The sequence below is a fragment of the Gymnogyps californianus genome, chromosome 13 (genome assembly GCF_018139145.2).
Source record: "Gymnogyps californianus isolate 813 chromosome 13, ASM1813914v2, whole genome shotgun sequence".
Taxonomy (NCBI): domain Eukaryota; kingdom Metazoa; phylum Chordata; class Aves; order Accipitriformes; family Cathartidae; genus Gymnogyps; species Gymnogyps californianus.
Genome location: NC_059483.1, coordinates 6399176 through 6426229, shown reverse-complemented (window position 1 = coordinate 6426229; position 27054 = coordinate 6399176). Strand labels below are relative to the sequence as shown.

The 27054-nt window shown below is 45.3% G+C and overlaps 2 protein-coding genes across 2 annotated transcripts; one reads left to right on the top strand and one right to left on the bottom strand.

The window, feature by feature from the left end:
* ARL6IP5 (ADP ribosylation factor like GTPase 6 interacting protein 5) lies at positions 1-10388 on the top strand. Its single transcript, XM_050904849.1, has 3 exons — positions 1-242; positions 8080-8297; positions 8641-10388. The coding sequence occupies exons 1-3, from the start codon at positions 67-69 to the stop codon at positions 8811-8813; spliced, it is 567 nt and encodes a 188-aa protein (XP_050760806.1). The 5' UTR covers positions 1-66; the 3' UTR covers positions 8814-10388.
* A 1996-nt stretch (positions 10389-12384) lies between these two features.
* On the bottom strand, positions 12385-19796 carry LMOD3 (leiomodin 3). The gene is made up of 3 exons (XM_050904687.1): positions 19449-19796; positions 16427-17806; positions 12385-12907 (listed from the first exon to the last, which is right to left on the bottom strand). The coding sequence occupies exons 1-3, from the start codon at positions 19737-19739 to the stop codon at positions 12881-12883; spliced, it is 1698 nt and encodes a 565-aa protein (XP_050760644.1). The 5' UTR covers positions 19740-19796; the 3' UTR covers positions 12385-12880.
* Positions 19797-27054: the final 7258 nt, after the last annotated feature.

The window sequence follows — 27054 nt, the reverse complement described above, 5'->3', positions numbered from 1 at the left end:
CGCCCCGGGGCGGTGCCGCGGCGCTCTTAGGCCTGCGCGGCGGCGGAGGCGAGGGCGGCGGCAGCCATGGAGGTGCAGGTAGCGCCGCTGCGGGCCTGGGACGACTTCTTCCCCGGCTCGAACCGCTTCGCCCGGCCCGACTTCAAGGACATCTCGAAATGGAACAACCGGGTGGTCAGCAACCTGCTCTACTACCAGACCAACTACCTGATGGTGGCCGCCGCCGTCGTCTCCATCGTGGGGTCAGTGCGCGGGCCTCCCTCTCCCTCCGGTAGTGGGAGGGGGGAGCGGCGGCCCCGGGGGTGGCCGGCCCCGGGGGTGGCCGGCCCCGGGGGTGGCCCCGTTCCCCGGGCGGGTGGTGCTGCGCCTCGGCCCGGTGCCACGGGAAAGGGTCCGGCCCGGCCCCGCCCCGGGCGCTGCGCTGCCGGGTGGGATGTCGGGTGTGCAGGGGCAGGGAAGCTGCCTTTCCCTTCCTCTGCCTCTCCTTAAACCTCTGATTTACTCGGTGTCGCTTAAAAAATTAAGGCCTGGTTACAGCCTCCCTTGTGGAGGGGGGGTTTGTTAGGTTAGGAGTAGGGTTTAGGGTGGATCTATTTATTGGTGGGGGTCTAACAGATCTGAGGACTCCCTCTTATTTTCCTCTTCCATGGACCGCTCATCAGGCCCCTTTGCCTAAGGGAGAGGGCTCCAGACACCCAGCTTGTCACGGGGCACCGTGTGCCTGGCAGAAAGCAGCGATGGGTTTGTGTGCCGAATGTCGCTGCTCTCTGAAAAACTGGGCTGCATCCTGCGCAGTGATCTGCGCTTCCTCGCTAAATCTGTCCAGTGTGACTGCTCAAGCTGAGATAAGCTTCGCTTTGAATTAAAAAAAAAAAAAGGGGGGGGGGCGGGGAGATGAATTCTGCTCCCTGTTACAGTTCTAAGCTTCTGTCCAGGGGACAGAGCAGGCCTTTCTCATTTCTGAGCTAGCTCATACTGAAAAACCTTTAATATAAAATAAATAAGGTACCCATTCATTTCATTTTGGTGGGCAGGATCGAGACCTTCGAGGCAGGACTATCTGCTGGTATGATGTTCTGTCAGGCCCAGCTTCCCTGAAGAGAATTGGGATATAACCTTATAATAATTTTTTGAAGCAAGGCCTGTGTGACTCTTCTTCAAGTATTGCTCTAGGGTCTTTAGTCAGAAAGCTCTTAAGCAAGATGTGCAGCAGAGGCTGATGACTGAGCTTTTAATATGGAAACTGGAATACTCCACTCTTCACAACAAACAATGCGCAAATGCGAATGCTTAAATTGGAGAATTGCCCAGCCACTAGGCCAGAGTGGTTTTGGCTGAAGTGCATCTTATCTTGTATGTTGCAGAGGCTTAAAATTCTTCCCCTAAATCCTTGGGGTTTTTTTGTTAAGCAGACTGCATCTTGTTAGGGCTTCTGAAGCTGTTGACCCAGCATCTAAGTTGGTGAAGATTCTCTGGATTGCAGGGAGCTTTGGCCTGTGCTTTGTGAAAGGAGGGGCTGAGAACCCTGCTTTTTCTTCCTGATGCATATGATGGTTAAAGGTTTGGCACAGTGGCATAGGCTTTATTCTTAATTTTGGTGAGGATATGTTGCAGTCAGCTCAGTAGGCTACTAGACTGGTAAAATGAGATTTCCATGGTCTTGCTGTTCTTATACCACCTTGGTCTAAACTTCTGTGTTCATCTACCCTTGTTTAGCAGTGCGATGCTGCAGTTAGCTCTCAATGATTAGGTAAGTCACAGTGGCCCTGGAAAGCAGGGGGACAGTTCTTCTCCCCCAGAAGGTGGGGGGAAAAAAAATGTAAACAGTTTTGATATCTCTGGTTGGAAAACTGGGATGGCAGCAGCTTTTACTCAGTCTCCTAAATTCCTCCTTTTGAACTCTGATCTCTTTTCTTCAGATCAAGGGTGGTATATCTCCCGCTTATTTCCCACTATTTTGCCGGGGTGGGAGGTGGAGGAGGAAGAGAACCACAGGAGATGGAGACTGATATTAGAACTGCAATTCCAATATCTTAAAATTGAGTGGCAACCCTCTGAGTTGAAAACTTACGGAGGAGGAACACCTGGAGTGGGATCTTGATCTCAAATATTTTTTTTTATTGCATGTCTTGGAGCCTTTGGTATATGACAAATCTGATTCTTCTAACAGTGAAGTAAAAGAGGATGGGAGAAGAATTCTAAAGGAAACAGGATAACACTTCAATAGAGAAAAACTGTCAATTTCTTTTGTTAAAAAGATTTTTCGCTTGGCCAGACTGTGGCTTTGGGAGAAAGGTAAAGAAAGTTCTCCAGGTAAACTTAAATTGATGACTGAGTTGTTGTCTTGCACTTCATTCTGTAATGGGCAGGAATCCCTGAGTGATAAATGATGAATCATGGCTTTTTAGGAACTCCAGGGCTGTGCACAGGCCTAAGGGCAGGATTATTGAAACGGCTAATGTAGTGGTCTTCCTGTGATCAAAACTAAACTTAGCCCATGACCAACTCTACCTAGTCTTAAATCATCTAATTATATAGACAGACTTGTAATGCAGAGATTATATTTTCAGCTATTGTAATACTTGGTAGCTGTGGTGGTGCTGGGCTGACATGGAAATTGTAGCCTAGAGCTTTCTTCATACTGGAAGTCCAGTGCTTGTTTCCACGGCTTCAGTTTACTGCCTCTCGTACAACAAAGTTGACCTCTCCAGCCTTTTACCATCTCTCTACAAGGTATGGACTAACCTTACTGTGAGTGTAGTGGAATTGTAATGGTCTCTACTGCATCGTTTCCCTGCCTTTCTCCCTCCATTTGCCTTCTCTGATAGCTACTGTTACGTGTATGTATGTTGTTGTTCTGCACGTAGGTTGATGTTCTGTACTTTGCAATAATGTAGATTTTACTTTCAGCCTGCAGGACTAGGTAGAAAATAATAGATCGGTGAACAAGAAACTAAAACTACTGAATTAGTGCCACTCTACTAATATAGGCTGGTGGTAGCAGCCTTGTCTCTTCCACCCTCCCCACCCTGCAAATTCCTTTAAGAATGAATCTGGACTAGCGTGCTATTTTTGTTCCCTACAACTCAGTTGCAGTAGACTGCTGATAAAAACCAAGATCTTTACTAAATCAAATTGTGCCCTTTCTCCCAGTTGTATAGGAACTGGACTGCCCGTTCTTACCCTGAGCCAGGGCCCTGTCATTGTGAGTGCTGTACAGATATTTATTAAAGTCAGTGCCTCCACAACAGCTTGCAACTCCCCTCAAACAATCGGTTTGGTTAATAAGTGGAATTTGTCTGTGCTTTCACCTACTCCAACAAGGCTTCTCTGTCTTGCAGTTCAAACTTAACTACTTAAATTGATGTAACTTCTTCTAGGCTTTTGTTGCCATGTACTTGCTAAAAATTAGTTTCTAAATCTGACAGTATTAAAAGATGTACTGGATTTTCAGAGTGCTGCATCTAAGAGAGTCTTCGTTCTCTTCTGGCATAATGTCTTCCCTGCAGCCTGAGGTTCAATGTTTCTTTCCTTTGCCACTTATTCTCTAAAACTTCTACTGTCCATCTGCACAACCCCTACCAATCAATGAGTGTGTGTCTTTTTTCCTTCTCTTTTTTTATTTTTCCTCCCCCAGACCACTACCTTAGCTGATGTGCTTGTAGTGATTCCCTTGCCAAAACAAAGACTCCGGAGCAGCAAAATGCTTAGTTTCTCTAATGCCTAATGAAAGATTAAGAATGAGCAAGCAAAACACATCGCTTTAAAACATATGTTGCATAATAATATTAGTACATAACTTCATAGAGGTCTGGCAATTCTGCAGAAAGGAATCTGTCTCCTGTTCGCAGAGCAATGTAAGTGAGCAACAGTAAGTAAAGAAGCATTGCTAAATCTGTGGATGCTGAGGGCTATCACCTGGGACAACATGCCATATATGGTTTTATGTGCTACGTCTAGTTACAGCTATATAACCTCAGTAAAGCTAGAAGTATAGGGAGAGAGGAGGCAGAACTTTATCGTTAAAAGTTATTTGAATTAATACAAATGAGGAAGGAAGCATTTAAGTGCTCTAACCTGTTCACTGCTTGGAACATGGTGGAGCACAAGGCCTTCTAAAAGGGAATTTTCATGCTTATTTAATATAACGGCCTAACTCAGCTGCTCTAAGTAAAAAGATGTTGTTCTCAATGACTGCAAATCTCCTACTCAGTGCCTTTGTTCAGACTTGCCTGGTCACATGCAAAAGAAACAGATGTGACAGCAACTGCTGAATAATCACCCTGAGACAGCCATCTAAAATGGAGATGATTTAAGGATGGAGCTAGCTTGCCTTTGCTTTTTATGTGGCCTGTCCTATTTCTGGGCTTATGGTGCTGGAGGCCTCTTGTCTTGCACAAAGGATGCATCTTGCCTAGCTCTTTTTCCCCTATGCTATAGCTGTATATTCTCCAAGTAACTCCTCACCTCTCCTGCTATAAGGTTGTGCACAAGTGTGCAGATACGAAATAACCTGACAAGAAGAGGTGATGTGGTAAGTCACTGAAAGCAGAGCTCTTTGGGCTTTCCGGCACCTATGTGGGAAATCTAACCTGTCTTGTGATGCATGTAGGGCAGAGTCTAGAAATATGAATTCAGTAAAAAAAAAAAGTATCTTAATCTGTTTTTGCTGGCCAGCGGTAGCTGCCAGTACTTCTTCCCACACAACTGCACCCCCAGCTGCTAGCATCTCTGCTGCCTTCTGATAGTACTTCCACAAATACAAAGTGTCCCATTGTGCTACTTGGCACAGGACGATGCCTGTGTCCCTGCGGCCAGGCAGGATGTTTCTTTTCTCTTATTTATTTTTCCCATCTCTTTACTTTGTATCGAAGCAGATGCCGAAGGAAACCTGGTCTCTGAAGGGCAGCAGGAGTGCAATTGCAAGTCGCCCTGCAATGCTGCTGTAACTGAACCTAGGTGACAGCTTTTCCTTGCCAGTTTGTCCCAGCTGTACTGGATGTCACAGCATCCTACTAGGGTTGTGCCTTGTCCGCTACAGAGAGCAATGCGGAAGATCATCCAGCTGGGGTGCTCTGGGCTGTTTGCATCCCCAAATGCTATCTAGTCCTGCCCTACTAACTCCTTTCAGGGTCATGAAAGTTAGTGGTTTTCTTCTCCAACTCCAAAAGAGTTTTTCTTCCCCTAAGTCATCTGAGCAGTGTAAACTCAAGTTACCACACCGTTGCCATGCTAATAGTTCCGTGCATTACATTTTTAGGTATTTGAGAGGTCTCATAAATCCCTGCTAAAGGGAATTATATTTAGAAAGTATCTTGTAACATACTTAATGGCTAGTCACTTACCTTGTCTCTGCAGCTTTGAAAGACTTCCAGCCTTCTTGCCTGAGCATGAATTTGGCATATTGTGTTCTGATCTCTATATAAATAAGGCTAATATCAATGTTGGTGGTTCAACTATAAGGTGACTTCTGGGGCTGTCGTACAGCTCTCTTTTTTTTTTTTTTTTTCCCCCCCCGACACTGGTGTTTTAAAACAATGTGTCCATGTTTTTTCCTTTTTAGTCTTTAGCTATTGTGTTAGAGAGCTGTGTGCCAACAGATCTGAGTGAGACTGGGTAATGGAGGTCTGCCTTCCTGAAAAATGCCATTGCCGGAGAAGTTTCTATATTCAAATTTCTAGGAGAATCTTAGTGCTGTGAATTATGCTGTGGGTGAGTCAAGCAATAAAGGGGAGCTTGGCATATGACACCCTATCCAGTACTGTAATCAACAGTATTGAAGTCTGTGGACACATGGCTGATAATTTGAATACCAGTTTTTAGTGGCAACTGCTATCCCCATCTGTTTTCATGTGGCTCTGAATGACTTCATTTGATACTTATGTTCACTGTTTCCTTGTATGCGTTGGAATGCAGCCTACTTCAGAAAACATGTAATTCAAATAACTTTCCCCAGGAAAGTGGGATCTTTTGAATGCTTTTTTTTTTTTTTCTTCTTCCTTCATATCCCTTACAGCCAGTCAGTTATACCGAACCTGTGTAATAGCAGAAAGATGTGTAAAGCAGAGAAATCCTTGGTCTCTTACTTATAAATATGGAGGGATTGCTCTTCACCACCAGTTTCTGAAGTAGTAATGAGAGTAGAGGGAAGGGTAGGGAAGATAAAGCTTTGAGAGTATTTACCAGACACATGAAAAATGTAGAGCGGCGCTCTGCCTAGCCCTTTGTTGCTTCCAGGATTATCTTGTCTGTAGATTTTTGGGAACAAAAAATTGGTCGCTGTGAGTTGTCTGAGTAAGTTTGGCCATTTCTGCTACAAGATGGCTGTGATGTGGAGATGACTTCTACTTTAAGAATCTCATATGTCCAGTAGTCTGTCTATAAGCCAGGCACTAGTGTGGTCCAGTCATGAGTCACTCTCCTTCTCCTGCTGCAAAGGAGCGCAGATGAAACTGATTTCTTTCCAGAGCAATGCTGTTCACTTTTTCCAGCCTGGAAACTTTAGATTGACAATTCAGAGCTAAATATAATCTGGCTGGCTACAGGGAGTGACTCAGATGCAACAAGCAAGTCTGCCCTATCACCGCTTCCAAAAAGCCCTGTTGGCTTTTCAGCATGAGTAGCAGAAGCAGGTGGGGAACTAGTCTGAATTTTAATCTCTTTCCATCCAGTCATCTTGTCTCCTGTTGGCACAACTGACTTAAAGGATTAAGAGCCAGTCTTTGCTCTGAAATAATTCTTGGGGGTTCTTCCTTCTCTAGCAAAATGCTCTCTGGCACTGCAGGTAGAGTGTTGGCATACCAGTCCAGCAACAGTTTTCTTCTGCCTGTGCCGGATATGAAGCACAGACCACAAACCATAGCATCCTCCTCAGTGGTGGGGTGGAGTGGTGAGTCATTGGGTCTTTTAGCTTTGGAACAGTAAGACTGACTGCAAAATCTACAAGAGGAAATCTTGACTACGTCCGGCTTTATCGGGGCAGTGTTACGCTGCTGTCATAGTTGTAACAGCTCAGAGCCCTCAGCTGCTGTGTAATTAGATCAGTGCACGTATAAGCAAATAAATCAGAATGCACATGAAATCACATAACTTATTACCATATAAGTGAAATATAATAGAGCCTAGACTTCGTGCAAGTACAGAAACAAGCTAAGCAAAGTCATTGCTGAAAGCTTGACTCTAAACAAGCTCTAAATACTTGGGAAAGTGGTTTGAGCAGGTGATGTTCTTGCCCTGGTCCAAAAAAGGGACTTGCTGTTTATAGTCCAAAGCTGATCCACTCAATGGCTTGGTTTGCTTGGTAACTCCGATAACAATAATAGAACACAAACCTCAGGAGTGACCCTCTTGCCGGGCCTGGCTCTTCTTCCTGCAAGACCTTTATCTCATACTCCAGTTCCTTCTGACTCTGAGGCATGCTTGCTTGGGACTGGGCTTCCATCTGTTGTGCTGATGGTGGTAAGCTCCTTCTGCAGGTTCATAAAATTGTTTTGGTTGAGGGTAAACCAATAAGAAGGCTTATTCAGAAATAAGAAATAGTGAAGTAACTTCCTTTACTCAATGTTCCCCTACCTTTCCCATTTTGCAAACCTAGACAAGACAATATGAAAAGGTAGTTCATCTGAAGGCCTAGGCTGAGCCTGGTTTTCGTCATATGTAGGGAAAAGATCAATCCTTTGGGCAACTGATTGTTGGCTTCATCTGCTCTCAGCATTTGCTAACTCTGGGTCTGATATCAAATGAATGTGTTGATTGCACAGGTAGGAGGGGTCCTGGTGGTAAGTGCTTCTATCGATGAGGTGCTGCAGAAACTCTCATTATCCTGAGCTATGCTCAGGAAGAGCATAGATTATCTAAATTCACTGCTAAGGGTTGCTCGTTCAGTTGCACTTGTTGCTTTATTTAGCTTCTGCCTAAAAATCAGAGGTTGATAAAGGTCTTGACAGCAACAACTAACTTAATGCCTTACCTCCCTAGTAACAAGTTACCAGTGAGCTAGATGGTTGCTATATGGACACAAGTCATGAAAGCTCTGAAACAGGACACTTTTTATTCTTTTTTTCCCTCTTTTCTCTGCAGATTTCTGAGTCCACTGAATATGCTTATTGGCGGTACTGTGGTGGTGCTGGTGTTCATGGGGTTTGTGTGGGTATCACACAACAGGGATATACTCCGCAGGCTGAAGAAGCAGTACCCAACCACAGTTGTAGTGGTCATCATGCTGTCTAGCTACTTCCTGATCTCCTATCTGGGAGATGTCATGGTGTTCATGTTTGGGATCACGCTTCCTCTCCTCTGTAAGTATTTTTCCTCTTCTCTGGCGGGTGGGGAGCCAGCCCTCCCTGGCTCAAGTGTGACTCGAGCTTTCTTAAATAAGTCTGCAGAGTCTAAATTGGCTGTTGCCTTTACTATCTCTAGTTAAATGATCCCAAAACAAAATTGCAGGGGAGGGGACACAAAACAGCACAAACCATCTCTAATGTTGTTATTAAATGGGTACCTGCAGTTACTTAAGCGGTCATTGAGACTTCATCTTCTTCCGGTGATGTCACAGCATTGGAGCGTGTCTTAAGATGAATGCTGCAAGAATTATGCATTCCTTGGGCACTAACAATTAATAAGTGTGTTTCTGTTGCGCAGTGATGTTTGTCCATGCTTCTCTGAGGCTCCGGAACATAAAGAACAAGCTGGAGAACAAGACGGAAGGACTAGGCTTGAAGAAGACCCCAATGGGCATCATACTGGATGCTCTAGAACAGCAAGAGGATAGTATCAACAAACTGGCTGACTACATATCTAAAGTGAAGGAGTAAGCAGCTGCAGCATGGCATTTTTACCTGTTGCAGGAGTGTAGTTGCTATTTACTATTGTTCAAGCTTGCTTTCAGTTTGTGTACAAAACAGGAAATGCACGTGGTACAGATTAATAGTTGCAGGATACAGGTATTCCAGGGTCTTCAGGGCTCCTCTAAGAACATAAGAGCAGCAACTTTTTTCTATTGTATAGCAAAATGTTCTGGTGTTTACACAAATACATACTAACTTAAACGTGTTTGCTTGTCTCTTCTTCTGGGGGGTAGAGGAGGAAGAGATGGAAACCTATGGAATGCAGTCTCCCAAACTGTCTTGTAGCGAATTTGTCTATTAAAAGTAACACTCCTTTCATCTCAGTTCTACAAGATGGCAGTTTAGCCAGTTTATGCTGGGTAGCACCTTCAGGCTGGCAATGTTCAAGGTGAGCTGGAATGTATCAAAAGTAGGTATCTCTTGCATCCTCCAAATCCCTCACTTGAGTGGTCTGTATTGAGACCACGTTGCTAGCTTAACTGGCAAGCGGTAAAACTGTGCAATACTTGTAACAAATATGGGTTCCTGTCCTCACCTCACATTCCTCCTTTAGCAGCTGGGAAACAGTCTAAATAGATCTAAGCATGAAGAATATATATAGCCCTGTACTTCGGTCAGTTCCAGTAACATGCACCTTTGGGCTCTCCAAAATCTTGGTCTATAGAAACTGCTCCTCTCTGCGGGAGAGCCAAACTTCCTTGCATCCCAGCTGAACTATGGCCAAGCATGGGAGGAGAAAAAGTTTTCAGATACGTTGGATGAGCTAGGTTTCTACCCTATGGATGTTTTTAAATACTGCTACTTTAGGACTTAACTTGTTCTGCTTTAGTCTGTATAGACTGTTTTGTAGATGGAGGTGTATGTGTGTTCTCAAGCGTGGGTCATCTTTTTCTTTCTTAACCAGAATGCAAAGATATAAGTAAAACATGCATCTCGCTGACTCTGTACTTCTGACACTCTTCAAAGGAATAAACTGGATTTCAGGTTTACAAGTAAAAGCAATAAATGTCAAGATACAGTTTTTGAAAACCCATTCCAAATTCATGAAGATATTTGCCTGTAACAACTCCTGAAAGTGGTGTGGGGGATTCTTATATATATTTTAACTTAACTGCCAGCTCTGATGGAATTATCTTGATAACAGGAGCTTACCAACGATAGGGGGGAAAAAAGTTGTCCAGGTGACACTCCATTTCAAATATTCTTGCATTTCTCTTTTCTAACAAAGTAATTAATTTAACAAAAAAGCAAGGATCCTTAAAGTTGAAGTTTTTATGTAACTTACCATGCTGTTTTCATAGTGAACTGTGTAGAAATCTGAACATGTCATTCCACTTAAGTGTTAAAGTGATCAGTATTTATTGAAAATGTCTGTATATTCCAGCTGAAGAGTCAATGGCTTGTTCCTCACTTGTAGCGCATGGTCTTTGTTTTTTTGAAAACTGTTTCCACACTTAAAGAACGTAGTAGCCTATGACTTCATCATTACTGTAGAATTTTAAAAGCTGAACAGTTATGAAGAAAAATAAATTCTAATGGTGATTACTGAGTGCATTTATTTCAGGTTGGGAAAAAGCGGTTGGAAACTTGAGCTTGTCTGTTTCTACGGTTGGCGGAACTCCCTAGAGTGGTGGTGGGAGATCTGCTGTCACCCTGCAGCTTGCACCGCAAGCCCATGCTTGTGATTAACCTGCTGGCTTTGAATGCTCTGTATCTGTATTAACTTTGTTGAGGCACAAGGGACCTCTGAGCTGCAGGAATGTTAGGGCCTTGCTCTTGCATCCTTACAAAGGCTTCTCTACAGAGGTGGAGTACTTAAGGCGTTTGTTCATGCTGTTTCAGTCTCTTATATAACTACTGTACTTAACTGGGATTTTACATTTCTTTCAATTACCTGAGAGGGATTTCTGCCTCTAGGATTACTGGGAGCTGTGCCTTGAGCATACTAGGAAGCCAGCTCTGCTGCGGTCAAACTAACGGTGCGATCTCTGTATCTGGCTGCCTCCCTCCTCCTGTGATCACTCAAGAGGCTGCCCAGTGGGAGAACATGGATCAGAACAGGGCTTCACAGGTCCTGCTGTATATTCCCTGGGAATAAGTGTCAGCTGCTGCAGTGCTGCTGCTTTGGCTGCAGCAGTAATTTGCGCCTGGCAGCTTGCGTTTGAGATTGTAAAGCACTATATTATATTTTCCTTTGTACTTCTCTGTCCCAACTGCTGAAGTCTTACCTGCACTAGCCTGGCCTTGAAGCCAGTACAGAGAGCAGCGTGCTCTAATAGCTTTCTGGGGGAGTTGCTTTTTGCACTTGTCATCTGCTGCTGTGCTCCATGTGAGGGCCTGGTTAGGAGTACCAAGTTCCTTCCCTTTCCTACTTTTATCCTTTACAAAAAGAGAGGGCTCTATGAAATGAGTACCATGAAAATGTTAGTCCCTTTTTTTATGTCTCTGCCATGTAGAAATGGCTCTCCCCTCCCCCTTACGTGATACTTAAAAACTACTTGCTGTGTCTTAGGCAATACATCAGCCAGATTTCCCAAGTCTGTGGCATTACAGTTGCAGACAGAAGCAGAGCTGAGAAGGCGCTTTACAAGTTTGGAAGATGGAGATTTGAAAGAGACCGGGTGATAGACACAGAAAGGACAAGGATAAATAAAAACTTGAACTAATGACAGTGGAGACTACCTTAGATTCAAAGAGGTCCTGGACATTGCTGATACTACAGGACTATTACAATAAAAGTAGGAAGGGGGAGCAGGGTGGGACTGGGATTTAGCTGCCAGGGCAAGGTTGCTAAGAGTTACAGGCAGGAGCAAGGAGACACTCACCTGAAGGAAATCCTGCCAGGAGCTGCAAAGCTGTGCCTTTTGAGCAAGCGTATCAGCCACAGGAAGGCAGGGGAGCTGCATGTTAGCAAAGGGAAAGGCTTTTTTCTTTCCCTGTGCCTTATAGCTTTAAAAACCAAACAAAAAAATCCCAAAACAACTGGTCTCTTGTGGAGAGTGTGATTTACCTGTAGCTGCTTTACAAAAAAAGCTTGCAGCAAAAAAAATCTAACGTGATTAAAAAGGGGGAGGAGAAAAAATTTCACAAAAATATTAAGGAAAAACTAAGTTATGTATATGCAGGTTTAACCCCATCATATCCAGCCCTGCTAGGGGTGAGACATGCTATTCACACCCCATGCTAGGAGGAATGACGAGTTTCTTAAACCCCTGGCAAAGAGAGGGGTAAGGCTCATCCTCCTGCCACAAGAATAGTATGGAGAGAGACCTGAAATGGCATTTCAGTGCACTCCAAGGTGGCTGTAATTAAGGAATACGTCACGGACAGTGGTGAATCGTGGGGAATGAAGATTACAGCTCTCAAAGCAGAGCGTGGCATCATCTTTTATATGCTGATCCGGTACAATACCAACTAGACTATGTTCTGAAATAGAGGTAGCTCGAAAGCATCAAGCCAAGGCGTTCCGTGTACCAGAGCGGTCATTCTGTTCTGTGAGCGTCTTGTTAGCCATGTAAGTGCTGCACACATCTTACGGAGAGAGCTTTATTTCATTTCTGTTTCCTTAGCCTAAAAAATGAAGCTGTATACATGGAAACCAAATACATTTCTCATGGATAAGAGAATAATAAAGGAGCATGTGTGTGAAAAGAAAGATAAGATAAAGCACAGCATGTTCCTGCAGAATCTGGCAGCAGAAGGACAACGTGGAAGCAAAATAGTTTGCTGACAAAAGTAGAAAGACAAGGTTATTGATGCCTCTGAGAAAATACTCCCACAACAAACTGGAGCCTCAAATCCACTTGGCAGACAGATGGCACCGGGATTGTTTGATACCTGATGGAAACGCTTAGCACTGACTTTTCCCATGCCAGTCGTTTTCACCACACTTATAAAAGTGTGTGTCGCAAGCTTTGTTCCCAAAGAGTCGTATATACCACCTGGGTTCTGCAGAAAACATCTGCTGAAACAGTTGTAAGCAAAACTCGAATAGTCTTTATTCCAAGTTGTTTTCTTCGGGTCAGTCTGGTCTCTCACTCCAGCTGCTTTGGCAATGGCACCTGGACAAGGACAGTAAGTATTAGCAGGAGGAAATTTCTCAGTCTTATTTCCCAAACCCGTTTAGTTTAATACAAACCTTCAGAAACTGTGAAAAGATCAAAAATAAAACAGCTGGGAGCTCCAAGGAGCTCTGGTTGGGAATTTCTTTTGTTTGTAATTCCCCACTTGCTGTTTGCGATGCTTAATGCCCAGCAAATCAATTTACAAGCAATGAGTCCCCCCACAGAGCGAACAAACACCCAGCTCGGCTCAAGCAGTAAAACCCCATTTTAGAGATGAAGCTGAGGATATTGAGGCAAATAAGGAGTTACCAAGACCACGCAGGCAGGTGAGAATAACACCCTAATGCCCCAAATGCAAGCCATGTGGCCCGATGACAAAGGGCCAAAAAAAAAAAACCAACCAAACAAACAAAAAACCCAAACCCCAAAACCCCACCAAACAAAAACCAACCCCAAAACCCCAACACATGTGTCCATTGCTTCATCTTTCCATGGGCTGTGATAGCAATTGTTATCTGGCCCATTTAGGATGGACCATGAATTGATCCCTCCGCCCCAAACCCTACAGCCCTCATTTATAAAAACCTCTCGAGGATTTTGGGGGGAATGGCTGGGGTTCACTACTGCTTCCTGGCACCCGGCAACACCCGGGTTTCTTAATCATTGCTGTGCAAAATGAAGGCTGCGCACGGCAGAGCACCGGCACCATCGTCCTCCATCTTCCTGAGAGGAGGGGAAGCAGCAGATCCCGTGGCAGTGACGGACCAGCCTGCTGTCACAAGCACCGGCTTGGCGCGTACAGATAAACCGTGACCTTTACAAGAGCAGGTCTTCTCGTCTTAGACATGGCACTGAAATGCAAAACCTGGACTGGCCTAGAAAGGCCAGAAATGCCCTGAGGAGAGACCCTGGCTGCAGCCAAGTCAGACTGGCCAGCAGAAACCCACAACCCCAAAACTTGGTTTGGGGGCAGAATGGTCATGTTAAACCTGGACCAGGATCAGAGGTCACTGCAGGACCTGCCCCTGCCAAAATTTCAGGACAAACAACTCTCTCTGGAATTACTGAGGGAATAATGATTTCTGTGTAGGTATAAATGAAAGCAAAATGTGATCTACTATATTAAAATGTCAATATTAAACAAAATATGAATTACAGAATACTACTTGACCATTTTTAATTGCAAGGGATTTTCTGTGCTCTTCCTCTAGCCTTAGCAACACAAACAGATGCATCAACATCACTAGCTACAAATAGAGCAGTCAGCTTTTAGTATTTCTTGAATAATGGTACAATGCAAGGAAATATAACATTTCAGGAAAGCAAAAGGTTAAATCTGGTGGCCAGCATTTTGAGAAGCGGCCCATGAATTTGGTACCCAAGTAAGAGCATCACCAAGAGGCAGTTATCACAGTTTGGGACTTGGATTCGCAAAGCCATGATGATGTCGAGCTCACATTTGTACTTGAGTTGTGACCACTGAGCACTTTCAGTGGCAAAGATTTATTTGAAAATGAATATAAAAAAATCCTGTGGTATCACTACTTTCTTCCTATAACCTTGCTCTATCTTCACTGCTATTAGATCTAATTTTTTTTTTCCTATTAGCACTAGAATTTTGCAGTTGATTTAAATAGGGACAAAAAAACCGAGCAGCAGATGGTCACTAAAATAGTACACTCCTTGTTACCAGGTGAGGCAGGCAGGAGCAAGTCTGCAGGCTATGCGTCTGTCCTGCCTTCGGCTGGGATAGAGTTAATTTTCTTCCTAGTAGCTGGTCTAGTGCAGTGTTTTGGATTTAGTAGGAAAATAATGTTGATAACACACTGATGTTTTTAGTTGTTGCAAAGCAGTGTTTATACTAAGTCAAGGATTTTTCAGCTTCTCGTGCCCAGCCAGCAAGAAGGCTGGAGGGGCACAAGAAGCTGGGAAGGAGCACAGCCAGGACAGCTGACCCAAACTGGCCAAAGGGATATTCCATACCATATGGCATTGTGCCCAGTATATATACTGGGGGGAGCTGGCTGGGAGGGGGGTATCGCTGCTCAGAAACTAACTGGGCATCGGTTGGTGAGTGGGGAGCACTAGCATTGTGCATCACTTGTTTTGTATATTCTAATTCTTTTAGTATTATTATTGTCATATTATTATTATTACCATTATCTTTGTTTTTCCTTCCTTTCTGTCCTATTAAACTGTCTTTATCTCAACCCACGAGGTTTGTTTTTTTTTTTTTCAATTCTCTCCCCCATCCCACTGGGTTGGGGGAGTGAGTGAGCGGCTGCGTGGTGCTTAGTTGCTGACTGGGGTTAAACCACAACAGCGTCTAGGCTAGATTTCAGTGCAGGTATATTTGTGTGCTACAGGTGAATTTGGCCCCGATCCTCCCTGCTTTTTATCAGCTTATTGACAATTTTTTAAACCTGATAAGTAAAAAAAAAAAAAACCAAACAAAAAAACATACCACAATTTGTACCTTTTGCCACCAAACAGTATTTTAGAGGACCAACTAATTTATCTGAAATGTTTTTAGGCAACCGTAAAAACGCGTTACATGTTCAGGCAGACAACAAAAAGCATCGTTTACTCATCCTGTTGTTACAATTCAAACTGTAAGGCTCAAACACATGGAAAAATGTTGTAGCAAGGGGTTTTGCAGTATCACTGTTACAGAAAGTAATTAAAAAATATATTAAATTCCCCCTTACACTAAAGCTTTTAATTTCATTTAAACCAGACCAACAAAAGGCAGTCCCGGAGCATGACTGTGCCACAGACCCTCCTCACTTCCCGCAGCCTTGGCCCGGCGGGCGTGCGGCAGCGCTGAAGGAGCGCGGTTACTCGCCGCAGCCAGCCCCGGGGGCCTGGGCACCCACCGCGGGGGCAGGCGGAGGCAGGGGAGTGTGGCCAGTGCGTTACTGGAAACCCGGTTCCTGCCTCCGTGCAGGTTCTTAAGTGACCTTGGGCAAGTTCTGTTGCTGCCAGTGTTTCAGTTTACCCTTTATCAAGTGGGCCAGGCAACAGTGCTTTCTTGTGTAAGGTGAGCTAAAGAAAAACACGGCTACTGAAAAGAGAAACGTGGTTTTTAGGGAGGACCGAGGACACACTAATGTGAAAAATAGTACCCTGTTGCTGTCTTGAAGCAAACACCTTACAATAGCATTTGCCTATCGTAACTGATACGCTATTACTAGTATGCTAACATCGAGTTTCTGTGGTTTCATTTACCTCCCGAGTGAATTTCCTTTCTTTTACCTGGATGGATGCAGACAGGGGTGCGCGAGGCTGCAGCCTCGGCGGTTGCTGTCATTTCTCTGTGCAAGCCGGACCTTAGTGCTGCCAGGGGAAACAACCACCTGCATCCCAGGAATGGCAGCCTGATGCAAAACGACGACGACACGCAGCGTGCGGGTGCATTTGCAAGCCCCACTGAATGGCCGACATTTCAAACGACAGCTCCGGAGCGCGCTGGGTGACTGCGATTCCCTCCCCTCCCAGCCATCGCTAAGCACTTACCGGTTTAAGATAAGCGACGTTACTCTGACGAATGTCGTTTAGTAGCTGATCTCTCGGGGTTATTTCGACGAGGGGAGGCGGCCTTCTCCTGGGAATTGGTTTAAGTGTTTTGATGACGTCTTTGAGGTTGGTTTTCTCGGGAGGTTCCACGTACTCCGGCACGGCGGGTTTGCGCTGAGTCTTCTTCAGCTTGACCACTCTGAAGCTGACGGACTTCTCTCTGCACGGCTGCTCGGGGGCCGGCTGCCTCGCGCTCTCCTGCCTTTTGCTCAGAGACACAGCCGCGGGGATGGGTGGTTTCGGGGCTTGTGGGGGTTCACGCATCCTTGGCTGGGGCAGCGGTCCCCCCAACATTTCCCACATCCCGGGAGGCAACCCAAGTCCATTTTCCAGCATCGTTATCAACTCCCTCTGCTCTTTCATTTGCTGCTGCCTCTGCTCCTCTTGCCTCTTTTGCCTCTGCTTGTCCAGGTTTCTGCTGAGCAGGTTGGTCACCACCATCCTGGGCCCCGGCAGTTCAAAGTGATACCCCATTTTAAGGAGGGTGGGGTTGGCTTTGAGCAGCCTGGCGATCTCCATTTCTGCCTGGTGGCCCAGCATGCTCCGCTGGTTGTGAAAACGGAGCTCCGTCAGCGTCTCATTGTACTGCAGGCATCTCATGATAGCAACGATCCCTTTGCCAGAGATGACGTTGGAATCGATGTTCAACGTGGTGATGCTCCTGTTCTCCCGCAGCATGTTGGCCAGTGCGAACGCCACGTTGTCGTCAGCCCCCACGTTGGCCAAGCTGAACGTTTTTATGTTCTTATTCTTTTTCATGGCATTGACAAAGTCTATCAGCATTTCTTTGGGGATATTTTCTATGTTGTTCAGGTTGAGTTCTTTCATGTCTGGGTTGTTTTTTCGGACTTTCTCCAAACTCTCTTCTAAATTGGTTTGATTTCCTGAAGGCCTGGCACTTAGCTTCATGAAGCTGGTATCCAGTGCCAACTTTTTGGGGATGTTTAATTTTGATATTTTCTTTTCATTTTCATTTGGCTTTTCTGTGATTTCTCCTGATTCCGTACCTGGTTTCTTACTTATCTGATCACCGCGATGGTTCTCATTGGTGTAAGTCTCCTTTGTTTCCAATTCAGTCTCATCTTCCTCTTCCTCCTCTTCTTCGTCATCTTCCTCTTCCTCCTCTGCTTCTTCTTTATCCTCCTCCTCCCCTCTCTCCTTATCGCTTCCATCTTTCTTTGTCTCCCCAAATCGTGTTCCTGAGTTGGACAAGTGCTCATTTTTGTAATGTCTCTCTTTTCCCTCTGCTCCTGGCACCCTCCCGCCGGCCGCCTCGCCACTGCCGCCGGCCTTTCCTTCCATCTCCTCCGCAGTGCTTCTCTGAGGAAGACAAAACCTCACAGCTGAAATAATTGAACACGGCTTTGTTACATTAACTTTCTGGTCAAATAAACATGTAGCGGCTGGATTTAGATACCTCTGTGCCCATACGTTACAGAATAATCTTTAAAAGTGTCATTGCCTGTAAGTCAGGGCTGTGCTGTCTTGCTTGGGAACACAGGAACGATTGCTCTTAAAGTGGCTGCAAACCAGTTTCTCGTCCTTGCCTATTAAATTAAATCCTGACAATTAAATCCTGTACGTATTTAATGCTATGTTAAGGTGGTCCTTGAACCCTTCTGGGGGTTAAGAGTCTCTGATCCAAAGTCTCTTTCTGGATTTTGTGTAATTTTTATCGTTTCCTTGACAAGAGAGAAAGTTTATTTCGTATGCGGAAATCAGTGTTAACCGCTGACTGTTTGCTCAGCCCAAGGAGGAGTGAAGAGGGCACATCGTAACAACAGTGGAGTCATCCCGCACATGAGACAACACGGCCGCCTGCTCTGGTACCTGCCAGAGCATCACAGCAAAGGAAGCACGTCACCGAAGATAAAGCAAAATATTAGCTCTGTTTTATTTTGAGTCCAGAGATAGGAAACTCGACTCTGCACACAACTGTTGCAAGGCAGTGGGGCTTCTAGCATCAAAATAAAATTAGTCGCAAACTTCCACCATCTCCAGAGACCCTCCTAGCTGAGATTTTTTTTTTTTTAAGGATCTTTTTGCAAGTGGATCCTCCATCACTGAGAAATGCTCATAAAGCACTAATGAAGATCAAGATATTTTCCTTAAAGATTTGCACTAGTTCAGGCAGGGCAGTGTCATGGCTCGTGCTTCACCGAAAGTCAAAATGGTCACAGTCACTTCTGCCCTCAGGGCTGTGGTTCCTATTTGCTGTGGTAGTGGATGGGTTTAGCACGGGGATCACTTGACCAGTTGTGGTCAAAAAAAAAAAAAAAAAAAAAAAAAAAATCATTTACCTCAAGTTCATGTAGATTCAGGTATGGATGTGTTTCATCTGGCCACGTTTCCATTCTATTAACCTATATTTAAGTGTGGCCCTCATCCTGCAAAATATCTAAGTATGACCTTAACTTTATTTCAAAGTCATAGAGATAGTAAAATAAATCTAAGTACTGTATTGAAAAGGGTTGGACTAGTTCATGGAGTTTGCATGCTTGGTCGTTAGTGAATGTTTCACATTGTTAAAGTACAGTGGCTTGGGGTTTTGTCCAGTATGACATTAAATTCTGTCAATTAATTAGTTTAATACATATGATTAATGTAGTCTTCTATGGAAAAGCAATATGGTGGTGTTCCATACGCAAAGCCAAACAAATTTGAGTTACATCCTCCAAACTGATTTTATGACAATTTCTCAGTGATTTGCTTTACTGAAACAGAATTAGGATTTTCTGATATTAAAAAGCTTAAGTAAATATTTAGGAAAAGCAATTAAAAAATTTCTAACCCTGACATCAGTCCAAGCTGGATCCTGACATTGCTGAGGCTTTTAGGATTAAATTTGTTTGTATCATACCTTACATAAGGGATGGAAACAGAGGCAGGTTAAGGTATTAAAGCTATAAAACAGATCCTACAGCAGATGCATAATAAGTATTTGCGATTTTTTGCTTGTTACCTCAGAGGGCAAGAGGGTGACGGGAACTCTCTCGTCCTCGAGCATGCGTCTGGATGCCTTCTGCCAGTACAGGTAGTCAACCAGGGACCTGTGGTCAAAGCTCCCCGTGGGGGATTTCTCCGTCTGATCCCTCTGTATCATCCCAGTTGGGACTTCGGGGTCTGGGGCCATGACTTCCATCTCACACTGTAGCTCCTTTAGCTCCTCGGGGGACAGGTTTGCCAGGATTTCATCTTCATCAATGTCCTCAGGACACACTTCTTCGTCAGAGTTTTGGCTGAGTTCAGACATGTTCGTTCTTCTCTCCTTCCTCTATTACTTTTTAAACCTAAAGAGAAAGACAAATTTTAAAGGATTTCTTCCCCCCCCCCCTCACTGGCAGTAGTTCATTCGGTTAAATCGACAACTTCATGTTTTGGTCATGAGCTGTGGCAGCTCTCGGTCTCAGTGCGGGAGACAGACCGTGCAGCTAAGTCTATATTAAGCTGCACTTGGCTGGATAAAGAGAATTTATGGCGATGCTGCCATGCTCCATTTTCAGCAACCTGTCAGCTGTGCAAACCCTTCTGACATTTCAGTGCAGCTGGTGCGTGCCCCATTGAGTAAGGCAGGAGGCGGCCATTTTCTAGAGGATTCCTGGGGCACTCCGCCTTTTAATGCTTCACCCCGCGCCTGAATTGCCGTAGGTGGGTGGAGTGACATTAATGGTACCTGTGAGGTGTGCGGGTGAAATCCTGCACCGTGGGAAGAATCAGCACAAGGTCTCTGTATCCGTAATGCCTCAGATATCTCAAAAGGGCCGGGGACTGCAGGCTCTTCATTGCCTTTAGCCAGGTCTAAACCCTGACTGAATATTGCCGGTGGTTTTGGTGTGAGTGCAGCCATCGCGCAATTGATGAGCTCTCCCAAACGCCAGATCCTGGTTAAGGTAAAATCCTCCAAGATGCAAAAAGGCAGGTGAACAGTCGGTACAACACACACCCCTTGTGCTCGGGGACAGGGGTCCATGCGGGGACGGGCACCAGCCCTTTGAACCAGCCTGAGCGGTCCCAGAGGGAGCATTTCCCACAGCCCATCCATGCCCTGCTCCCATCCAGTCTGCCCAGGGGCAATGCCAATGCCCTCTTTCTTGACTGGCCTGTCTCTATCATGGACGTTATTTGCACTGTCAACAGATCTTGGCTGACAGTTTGTCTCAGGTTCACCCTTTTCCTACTTTTCACCATTTTTTTACAGAATTAATAAGCAACTACAAGGATTTACTTTGCTAATATTTGTAGAACTGATGTAACTATAGAAGATTACCTGAAATACTTTTTTTTTACTACATGTCCATTCCAGCTAAGAAGTACCTCCTTCTTTGTTCAGAATATTTTATAGGCTTCTAAATTTACATGGCAAACCAGAAAGCCATATCTCCAATACCACTGTGCTCACGGCTGCTTTGTAAAAGCAGAATAGCATGAGTGGGTAATTTTTCCACTACCGTGCAATTTCAGTACGCCGCAGTTTGGACTGTTCATTGGATTAGGAAGATTTCCTATCATAATTTCAAATATTCTTTGCAGGGGGTGTTGAATCAAATCCTCACCTTGCAACTGCGAATGCATCTTTCATAGGAAAGACACCACAGACGAGAGGCTGTGAAACCAAGCCCCACCAATTTTTAAGCCATATTTCTCATTACAGTCTCAACCACGCTCTGCTGGAGTCTGCCAGCAGCAAAATAGTCTCTGCACGACGATGGTCTCTCTTTGCTGTGTTTTGTAACAAGAAACATGATGTTCAAAGCCCTGTTAACCTCTGTTAAAAAGCCGTTATCCAAAGGTCCTCATTTAATTAACGCTGTTACACAGCAGGGAAGAGGGCAAAAATTTAAGAACGAAATAAGCGGTAAAGGACAAAATAACAAAAACCCAAGCCAAGAACGTAATGGCTCCGTTTGCCCGTTTGGTATTTCAGGGGACATCCTTATTTTATATTATGCAGTAGCAAGCACAACAGCAGACCCACACATCAATCTATCTGGTCTAGCAGTTTTGACCCCCAGCGATTGCTGTCCATAATAGAGTCCATAAATGGTTTCCTGATGTTATCAAATAAATCAATGCTCTTCAGTAGTTGGTATGTTATTCTCCCAAACGATGCTGTTTGGGTCACAGAAGCTGTCTATTCAGTGGTTACTTATCGCTTGCTAATTTGTTGACTGTAAATAAAGCCCCTGGCCACCTTCTTATATTTCCATGATCTTCAGCCAGGCCGTCTTGGGCCATGGTCTTGTCAGATCTGCTAAGTTAAGTAGGGTCAAACCCATGAAGTCCTCTCGAGAAGGAAAACAGGGATACTGAGAACACTATCAGGTATTTGAAAAGCAAGTTTTCTTCTAAGTAGAAATGTATCACTTGTTGATACCACCATTAGAAAACACTATACTTCTGGGAGCGATGCCTTCTCCGTTAGATGCGGAGCAAAGGGCTGCCCGGTGACACCTCTCCTGGTGACACAGGTGCTAATCCCACAGATTTCCAAGGTGAGTATCACATTTTGCCTACTTCAGGTCTCCTTCGTAAATTACCTCGAGCACAGGATTCACTTCCTTTTCTAACGCGTTGCTTAGTGTTTGGGTGCGCTGGAAACGGCACGTTAAGGCAACAAACGACACCCTCCAGGCTGGGGACACTCACGGCCAAATCTGGAAGTCTTTCCAAGGCAAAACTCCCATCTTCTTCCCAATAATATTTGTGGGTATTCCCCTCAGAGCTTTCCAAATTAATCACTTATTCCTCCACTTTCATTAAGACAGGAAAGCCACTTCCATCGGTAGCACTTGCTATTTTCATGCCAATTTGACACTTGCTCAGGAATGCCCGGACTAATAAGCTGCTGCACAAGGTGCTCTGTTACCAAATGGCAGAGAGCTGTGCCAGCAGCTACGCTCAGAGCATAAGCAGAAGACAAGAGGTACCTGCAGCTATGACAAAGCGATTCCTACGGGTAGCAGCTCAAAATTCATGCTAAGTAGGTACCTAACAAGTGTTAAATAAAAGCGCTTTAGGAGCAAACTGATAGAAGAAAAGGTCTGCCCTTGGTCATGAACAATTCATACTTAACTGCCTACTGTTTCTAAGGCAGGTACTCACATATGGATGAACTCTTGCATGAAACCCAGCAGGCTCTTGTGCAGGATTGTTTCACTTCATTGATTTTTCTCATTCGTGCATTTTCTTCAAAAATTCCAACCTATCTCTCTTGAAAGCAAAAGAGTTGACAAGTTTTTAACTCAAATATCAAGAGAGGCCGACCCCTGTGTCACCATTGGACACTAAGCAGGCCATCAAACCATGCTTCAAGTGCCTAAAATATGTTCTATTTTTAAGGTAATTGATGGGACACATGCTGATGCCAAATGCGTGAGAGCAATTTCTATAACGTTGGCTTTCATTTTTTTGCTTATAAAACCCACACATTTATTTCCCTTTATTACCAATCCATGGCATTTCCAAGTGCCAAGGCATTAACTGGAACGAGTCGGAGAATGCGCCTGTGTAACATAACCTTGCATCACTTTTAAGAAACTCATAGGCTTGATGGGGCAGTCTAAAATTGACGAACAGTAGCATACACCAAGCATGTCCAGCGATGCAGTGTAACGCAATATGGGGATTATAAAGGGTCAGATGATGGGATCTTAACAATAACAACCACTAAGTAACGAGAGCAATCATAGAGAGACACCCTGTGGGAAAAATACCAGGGATCATCTTGGGGGAAAAAAACCCCACCACACCTCCAAACTGTTACAGATATAAATATATCAGATTAAGTTTGTTGCTTAAATAGAGTAAGGACATCTGACTTTCGAAGTATTTGCCCAAGTCACTTGACAGGGAGCTGCAAAGTCAAGCCCCCGTGCGAAGCAGCAGGCATGACAGTGGCTGGCGTGGGGACGGGAAGGAGCAGCGGGGACGGGGGCGCGAGCCCCTCGGCCCTGCCCCAGCAGTCACCGAGCCACCGCATCTCACTGCGTCGAGGTCTGGCAGTTTCCTTCGGCTCCAAGAGGAGCAAGCGGAGCTGCATCTCCTGTTTCAGTGGGACCTGGATGCCTCTAATTTGGCCCCAAAAAAGAACATAGTGATTTTATTTTTTAGTTTCCGTTTTCAGAGAAGGCTGAGAGCAGCTACACTGGGTCCTCCCTACACGGTAGGAAACCACCTCTGTCATCATCCACATCCCTTATTACAGGGAAAAGAAAACAGTAAAATGTGTAGGGAGGAAGGGGGAGCCTGGAGGGGACTTTGGTCATATCAGAAATTAAGGAGAGAAAATTTCAGCCTGGGGCAGGGTACTGACCTCCCACACTGGCGTGTCCAAAGCAGTCCCGCACGGAAAAGCATGGGTGAGTCAGATGTGTACATCTTGGTTTGCATCAAGAAGGGTTAAATAGTTAGCTGATGGATTTTCTAAACCATTTCAACTGTTTTAAACCATTTTAAAAAGATCATCCAAAACCTGATGGTTTTGGGGCAGGAGACAGCTCCACGTACGAACGTTGACAGTGACATTCTGCTGGCGGGGGGCTGGGGATAACACCGAGCGTAACTGAGCTGGTCCTGGGGGTCTGGGCTGACCCAGGGCAAACCTTTGCCCCATTCAGAGCCAAAACATGTTCCAAATTTCACCCTCAAAGTCTGAGTTTCTGTGTTCGCTTGCCAACGAACAACGCTATGCCTCATCTGCCATCCCCCCTGCCAATATACATATGCTCTTTTTTTACTGACCGTCTTTTAAAGTGGCTTGAGCAGCAACCCCAGCACAGTCAGAGGACACAAGACACCTCTTTGCATCATGCTCATTTACAAAGAAGCAGGTCTGTGGCTATAGAAGGGAGTTTCTACTCCCAGATATCATTTATAGCACGATCACGGGCAAAATGCTGAAACACTCAGCACTAGTTATGTCCCTGCTAACTTGGTATTTTACTTTCCCAGCTCGTGTTATTTACGTGACCTTGGTAAAGCACTTCCAAATACCTGAACATTTTCAGCCCTGGGTGGTGGTTCGTTGCTTCATCTTCCCAAAGCACAGCGCTAACAAATGAACAAATGAACACTGCCGAACAAATGAAAACCAGCCTGTGGTGAATGAAAACAGGTCTGTGAGAGACCGCGAGCAATTTTGTTATTTAATGGGGAACAGGCGATTCATGAGGGGATGTTGAATGTTTGACCACGACTTCAGGAACCGAGCTGTGGCTCTGCCTGGGACTTTTCACCAATGGGCAAAACCAAAAGGTTCCCTGAGCTGCCCCGATGTGGCTTCTTCACCTGGTTTGGGACAGAGCTGAGGCTGGTTATGGCCCTCAAAGGGGGACACCAACCCCCTGCACCAGAGACTGCTCAGGGACGGAGACCTGCTGCTGCCCCGGGGCAGCACTGGCTCCTGTCTGATGGCCGCAGCTTGCCCGGAGCACCAGGCAGCGCAGGCAGACACAGCGCTGAATCGCACGCTACTCATGGGCATTACACAGGGCATTTACCCAAATATTTACTATTATTAACTGAGGGCTTATTATTCCAAATCTATGTCCAAATCCAAGGCCCAGGCTCAGGCTTGGAGATTCAATACTTTGCATCAGAAATGCAAGCTTCGACCCTGGGAGAAGACATTCATTCTCCACGCAGTCTGCATAAGAACCTATCTGTGGCAGCATATGCAATTTAGCAATTATTTACTATTAACTCTACCTTTATTCTTAGGATTTATCTACGCTCTCGGTTTGCATAGCAGAGCCTCAGGAGTGACAAAAGCCTCACAGTAAAACCAGTAGCTAGAATTAAACTTTAAAATGTCCCCTCCCTTTTTCAGCCAAATTTATAGTTTCCCTCCAAATGTTGCATGGCAGTACTATTAAATCAGAACTGTAATAACACCATGCCAAGGACTCTTTGAGGAGCGACAGCCATCATAATAACCTTTTGAACAAGCGATCATCTCCACGTTTATACAAAACACTGAATTCAGCACAAGCCAGATCAGATAAGAAACAGAGTCATTCTAGGAAACAATGTCACCCTTCACATTAAACATAGGGTGTATCTTCTATAGCATCCAAACCTATCACAGCCCCATACCTCGTATCATCCTGCCACTAAAACGTGCCCGTGGGCAATGATGCCGGCAAGGCCATGTGGCAATTCCGTTATGTACGCACGAGGCACGTCCTTCCCTAACCTTAGCCTGGGAACAGGTGGGAGGGTTTCTTCTAGAGTTACTCCAGCTGAGCCCCAGCTGGCTGCAAACTCTTCTCCATCTGCAGCTCTTTGATTACACTCTAACGATTAAATATAAATCGAGACTCATGCCTGCTGTGCTTGAGATGGGCAGGAGATGCCCTGGGAGACAGAGCACGTCCCTCTGCAGTCAAGGACTTGCTGAAGGATTTATGGTGATTCCCTTCATGAGGAACAGACATGGATAACTAAGTTGGATGGATGGCAAGGAGCTTCTTCCTGGTTAAAGGTCTTGCTCCTCTTTCATGAAGACCCTGACATCTGTGTCCTCCTGGGCTACCAGCACCGATCACGACTCACACCATCCCTTCTTCCAAGGAGGAAACATCGCATCAGGTTTGACTTGCTGCGTCAAAGCGTGGAGTAATTGTCTTTGATGACAAATCCTGCCCAGGGAGGTGACCCATGTGGTCCTGAATCTGTGTCTAACAGCTACGAGGGGAAGGTCCTGCCAGACAAGGCAGGGGGTTATGCATCAGACAGGGTGTCACCACCCTTATTTGCTGGTAGCGTGGGCATCACAGCAATGCTGGGAACAGGAGAAAGTGTCTTGTTTGGAAAGCTTAGCTAAGCATTGCGGACACACTGTTCTGGCACGCAAGGGTGCTTGGCCAATTTGTGACAGGGCAGGTGGAGGAGAGCACTAAACAGCAGGGAAAGAGGGTGGATGAGAATACAGCAAACGTACAATTGCCTCTTCTTCCTCTGTCCAGGCCTACGGTGGGATCAACCCTGAGGTCCCACCTTGTAGGTCCCAATGCTGGGGTCAGACTTCGAGAGCAACCAGAGTTTCTAAAGTCCCAGCCACGTGTCGGTGTGGGCAAGGACCATTACTGGAACCACCAGCCACAACAAAATCCATCGTACAAAGCATATACCTGAAAACACGAACAGACGCCACGCGCAGCCCCATCCCTTCTCCCGGCAACACCATCTATGCCAGGATGAAGGTCCGTTTTCTCACTGCTTGGCGAAACAGCAAACATCCATATATGCAGAGTTACCCAAATTACATAAATCCGAATGCTAATTGATTCTAATGAAAGCTGCATTAAGTGGGAAAATGCAGGCTGCCCCCAGATGAGAGCTGTAGGTCCCCTTCCCCTGCTCTACACAAATACCACATCCATTGCTTCACTTGATTGGAAAGCTGGATTATCCCTAACTGATCCGAGGAATGACACTGGGCTCTCCATGCAGTCGGAGCCAGCAGCCTGGTGCCTTCAGCACAAGAAGAACAAGGGCAAGAGCAGGGGACGCAGCAGGGAGACACACGACGCCCAGTGCAGCGCAATGAGAAAAGGCACACAGAACTG

What these genes read in the sequence shown, in the direction of transcription:
- ARL6IP5 (XM_050904849.1), top strand. Translation starts at nt 67, where the DNA reads ATGGAGGTGCAGGTAGCGCCGCTGCGGGCCTGGGACGACTTCTTCCCC. An exon ending in GCCGTCGTCTCCATCGTGGG is followed by an intron (nt 243 to 8,079) that starts GTCAGTGCGCGG and finishes TTTTCTCTGCAG; the next exon opens with ATTTCTGAGTCCACTGAATA. An exon ending in GATCACGCTTCCTCTCCTCT is followed by an intron (nt 8,298 to 8,640) that starts GTAAGTATTTTT and finishes TCTGTTGCGCAG; the next exon opens with TGATGTTTGTCCATGCTTCT.
- LMOD3 (XM_050904687.1), bottom strand. Translation starts at nt 19,739, where the DNA reads ATGTCTGAACTCAGCCAAAACTCTGACGAAGAAGTGTGTCCTGAGGAC. An exon ending in TCACCCTCTTGCCCTCTGAG is followed by an intron (nt 17,807 to 19,448) that starts GTAACAAGCAAA and finishes TGTCTTCCTCAG; the next exon opens with AGAAGCACTGCGGAGGAGAT. An exon ending in ACGTCGCTTATCTTAAACCG is followed by an intron (nt 12,908 to 16,426) that starts GTAAGTGCTTAG and finishes GTCCTTGTCCAG; the next exon opens with GTGCCATTGCCAAAGCAGCT.